This window comes from Borostomias antarcticus (genome assembly GCF_949987555.1).
Source record: "Borostomias antarcticus genome assembly, chromosome: 3".
Lineage (NCBI taxonomy): Eukaryota > Metazoa > Chordata > Actinopteri > Stomiiformes > Stomiidae > Borostomias > Borostomias antarcticus.
This window is the reverse complement of record NC_140236.1, coordinates 1,640,126-1,645,125: the sequence shown is the minus strand read 5'-3', so window position 1 is coordinate 1,645,125 and position 5,000 is coordinate 1,640,126. Positions and strand designations below refer to the sequence as shown.

At 41.6% G+C, this 5,000-nt stretch overlaps 2 protein-coding genes across 2 annotated transcripts in view; one reads left to right on the top strand and one right to left on the bottom strand.

Annotated features, from left to right (window-relative positions):
• The window catches only part of elapor1 (endosome-lysosome associated apoptosis and autophagy regulator 1), a gene marked incomplete at its 5' end in the record, with an annotated part of 21,286 nt that extends 19,303 nt beyond the window's left edge, over nt 1-1,983 (bottom strand). The window contains 2 exon segments of the mRNA XM_084461909.1: nt 1,699-1,720; nt 1,904-1,983. Of these exon segments, the coding sequence (XP_084318035.1) occupies nt 1,699-1,720; nt 1,904-1,983 (102 nt within the window).
• A 772-nt stretch (nt 1,984-2,755) lies between these two features.
• cfap276 (cilia and flagella associated protein 276) lies at nt 2,756-4,165 on the top strand. Its single transcript, XM_084436325.1, has 5 exons — nt 2,756-2,886; nt 3,023-3,139; nt 3,368-3,483; nt 3,688-3,800; nt 4,028-4,165. Exons 1-5 carry the CDS (start codon nt 2,809-2,811, stop codon nt 4,096-4,098), a joined length of 495 nt encoding a protein of 164 aa, XP_084292451.1. The 5' UTR covers nt 2,756-2,808; the 3' UTR covers nt 4,099-4,165.
• The last annotated feature ends 835 nt before the right edge of the window (nt 4,166-5,000 follow it).

Here is a 5,000-nt window from a genome sequence, read left to right as displayed (position 1 = left end):
ACTTAGCAGTGTAGCTATAGGCTACCTGACCCGCGTGGGATTAATAGTTAACAAAAGAACAACATGGTCCAGCTTGTTCTTTATTAGTGCTGCTTCATTAGCTTTCGTTTGGATGTGAGGACGAGGGAGTGTGTGTATTAGTGTGTGTGTGTGTGTGTGTGTGTATTAGCGTGTGTGTGTGTGTGTGTGTGTGTGTGTGTGTGTGTGTATTAGCGTGTGTGTGTGTGTGTGTGTGTGTATTAGCGTGTGTGTGTGTGTGTGTGTGTGTGTGTATTAGCGTGTGTGTGTAAATTTTTTTTTTTTTTATGCATCAATTTGGAGATGCGCTCCAGCCTAATCTCCTCATTCATAATAAACACCCAGGTAACCAAGGCAACGGGACACGGTGACCCTCTCTCCGCGCGGTCCGGGAAATCCAGCCGATGGACAAAAGTGTCGCGGTGTCACCCCGGTCCCTCAACTAAGTCTTTCCCTGAGCCCATCACCTTGAAATGAAGTTGCCATTAGTGTGTGATTGGTCCCTTCTAGAACAATCTTCCCAGTGTATTAGCCTAGCAGTAAGTGTTATCAGATATCAGCAGCCAGGCCATTCACACCCACGCTCGGAGCAGCATGCACTGCGAGAAAAGAAATGCTTAGGCTAAGTATTATCAAACCGCACAGCTATGCAAATATTGAAGGTACAGTAGGCTACACGGGAGAGCTGTTGAGCAGGAGAACTCCAGACTTGCTGGAGGGCATTCTAGGAGACTGCATTATAAACGGGACAAGGGCACCAAACACAATTGATAAATGACCACAGGAGCCATGGCGCCTGACTTCTGAAAGACCACATGTGAGCCACATGGTGGTTTTCCCACAGGTGTTAAAGTGTGAGAGCATCTAATCTAGTGTGTTCAACAACTGTATTGTATTGTATTGCACTGTACTTTAGATTGCTATTCTTGCACTTTGCCTTCAGCACTAGATTATGCTCTTAGTCACTTGTTTTAGAAAGAAGATGCACTTGTGAGTTCTGGCAAGTAGTAGTACATTGACTTTTCCTACGTTAAATGCAATTATTGTTGGTCGCTTTGAATAAAAGCGTCTGCTAAATTACTGTAATGTAATGTCACTCTCAATGAGAAATGTGTCTGGAAGGTGTTAGATGCTTAATTTTGTCAGCCTACTCTTTGAATTTGATCATGAAATCATTAATAATTTCACAAAAATGTTTTTGACAAAAGTTGTGATCATTATATAGGGTTATCAAGTTACTGTGGAGTCATTGTGAACTCATGCTGTGCCAGGTAAAGAAACAGAACCCAAATTTAACCACTTTTGGAAGCTAGGCTACAGTATATGAATGCAGATTTTAAATGAGAGCTATATGACGACTTGGCTTGTGTACTTAATTAGGCTACATTGTTGTATTTTGTTGATCAGTAGGCCTACTCAGAAAAAGGTTAGGGTTATGGCTACCACAGTAGCAGTGTGAGTTATTATTAGACCTTATCAGATCTAATCAATAGTGTCAGTTCAATATAAAATAATTTTCATAATGCCAACATTGTGGCCAAAATATTACAAACAGTAGCCTATGACCCAGCCTAACCTTAAACTCACATCCTGCACTATTTCAGTATGTGAACATGATCCATTAATTAAAATAGACGTCCGTGCATTAATCTCCTCACACTAATAAAAGGATGCTCTTACCTCTTTACAAATTGGCAAATCTCTAGTCGCATATGTTTGGACCAAAAAGCACAGAAAGTGACAGAAAGTGAGTAAAAGTCGGAGCATCATTGTATCTCGGCTGTGTATCCTAGGGTCCGACAGTAACTGGCGAGGCAGCTGTATGAATATCCCGAAATGAAGTTATGCCACGACAGCTCAGATCAGATCAGCTGGTCCCTTAAACCCGACAGCATCTTTACCTGCCGGCGCTGTCTCCGCCCCTTCGAACCAGCAAGACACCGCGGGTTCGGGTTTTTCTTCCATTTGTTCACAATTATAGACTAAATGTTGAACTTTTTTTTTTTTAAAACATCTATATATTATATGTAGGCTATAGGCTTTTTTTTATTTTTATCTTCTGATGGTCGGTGCCTGGCAGGTGCATGCGCTCATCCTGGATGTAGGCTGGCATATGGAGGGATGCATATTAAAACAACGAGTGTCCGTGAAAGACAGATAGCCAGACTAGACTAGACTACTAACTACGGATGAAAACTATCATTCTTGGCTCATTCTGGTCCATTCGTTAATGTAGTCTACACTGTAGTCTACCTGCCAAATAAACAATAAACGCCTAACTCTAGCGGATACTCCGGCTCATAACGCGCCTTGATACAAACCAGTTTGACAGCTTGGATTCAGGGTTTATTTTTCAATTGCACATATTCGGGTAAGTTAAAGTTACAATGTAGAATACTGGAGAGCAATAATATTGTCCTCAGATAGACAGTAAAACAAACAGTTATACGACACTAAAATAAGTAGGCTACAGCAGTAAAAAGGTTGGGCGTTCGTATTGAGGGGGTGGCAAATATGTTTTCCTGCATAACTTAAGACATCAAACTAGGCATATTGTGGCTTAGCCTATTTCATATCTATAATAATTTAATAATAATCTCTATTTATTAGTGAAACAGGCTCCTCTTGATCTCGCGTTAACGTAAACACACCACAATGGGTCTCCTAGCAACCATTGTTGGTAAACATTCTAGATTGCGACATCACATTCTAGATTGCGACATTCACAGACATCAAATTCTAGACTGGACATTCACAGGGACATCACATTCTACATCAGTGTTGCTGAAAATGGCACTAAAACGAGACCCTTTTCCTTGTCCTAAATATGAGAATGACCACACATTCACTGGGATACAACAACAACAGGTAGGCCTACATTTACCCATATGTTTGGAATAGCATTCGACTGTTCTGTCACTATCAAATAAATAGGGAATTTTAATATATATATTTTTTTAACTCTAGAACTTGACCATACATGCACTTTCTCCTACTCCCACAGAAACACCCCTTTGATAAACCAACACATATTGCACAAAATGACCAACCTTGGAGTCGTCTAAATAACAAGTGTACTTTGGCCAGCATCAGACGGAATGTCACGTATTACGACAGACAGGTAGGCCTACGTTAATATGTCATTTTATTTATACAGCACCATTCATACAAATCGATGTAGAACATAGTGCTTTCCATAAAATGATGGGTAAAAACATAAATCATACACCAAGAACAGATTTAAAAGAAACTATAAAAAGAAAATAGCTCGTATAGCTCACAGCCCTCTGGTCAATGTGAATAACTATGTATTTGACTCAGCTGCTGTCCTTACATTCCCCAAAACTAGGCTCCAAATGACAGCCTAGATTTCCACCTCAAATCCACCTACGACCACCATCAAGAGTTCCTTCGCACCAAGAACCAGACTCTGTTCCAGAAGGAGACCACAAGCGAGGACCACGGGTGAGAACTTGGAGAACGGTAGGCTCATGGCAGCCAATCATGGAGACATTGAATTAACACACACAATGATCTTTATTTGTTGTATGTAGGCCCTATAAGATACAGGTACTATGGTGTACAATGAGATGCTTAAAATAACAGGCTATCAATCAAGTCCAACTGCAGGGTAGACTCTGTCTCTCAACTAACATCCCAACTGTGTAGGAGGATTCTGAAGAACCGTGGAAAGTGTGAAGCAACGAGTGACCCTGAGATGGAGGCTAAAACACGGACGAAGCCACAGAAGAATTCCATCTACAGCATTGAAGGGACAATAGGTGAGATTAAACCACAATGCCCACAATTCTCTCAGGGAAAATGTACTCAGGGAAGAGGATTAACAGACTGAGCCCACCTGGTAAACTCAACTACTCCTGAACCTTGCCAGGCCAAACCTGGGCGGTTCCTTAATTGACTAACAACTTTTCTGGGCGGTTCCTTAATTGACTAACACCTTGTCTGGGCGGTTCCTTAATTGACTAACACCTTGTCTTTGTCCACCCAGAATCCCACCACAATGCCTCTACGAACAGGGGCTACTCTAGAAAGCATGATGGCGGCTTCTACTGCATTTAAATCCCTCAATGGACCCGTGGGATTCAGAGTGGACATTCCCAATGTATCAAGTATTATTGAAGTCCACTGAGATGCCTGTGATTAAATAAAACAATTACAGCATAATTCCTGGACAGCTTTGATCGTTGCCTGTAATGGATTCAAAACACAAAACGGTTTAAAAATGGTTCTTGTAAATAACAGTCAAGCCACACTGACCAAATATGGAAAAACCTCTGTCTGAAGGAAATTTCTCTTTCTTTCTGCTTTTGTACAATCTCTGTAGCTACGTTACCTTTGTTAGGATGGCCATTGTGTCGGCTAGCTAGCTAAAGAACTAGCATGGGAAGCTAGCTAAAGAACTAGCATGGGAAGCTAGCTAAAGAACTAGCATGGGAAGCTAGCTAAAGAACTAGCATGGGAAGCTAGCTAAAGAACTAGCATGGGATGCTAGCTAAAGAACTAGCATGGGAAGCTAGCTAAAGAACTAGCATGGGATGCTAGCTAAAGAACTAGCATGGGAAGCTAGCTAAAGAACTAGCATGGGAAGCTAGCTAAAGAACTAGCATGGGAAGCTAGCTAAAGAACTAGCATGGGAAGCTAGCTAAAGAACTAGCATGGGAAGCTAGCTAAAGAACTAGCATGGGAAGCTAGCTAAAGAACTAGCATGGGAAGCTAGCTAAAGAACTAGCATGGGATGCTAGCTAAAGAACTAGCATGGGAAGCTAGCTAAAGAACTAGCATGGGATGCTAGCTAAAGAACTAGCATGGGAAGCTAGCTAAAGAACTAGCATGGGAAGCTAGCTAAAGAACTAGCATGGGAAGCTAGCTAAAGAACTAGCATGGGAAGCTAGCTAAAGAACTAGCATGGGAAGCTAGCTAAAGAACTAGCATGGGATGCTAGCTAAAGAACTAGCATGGGA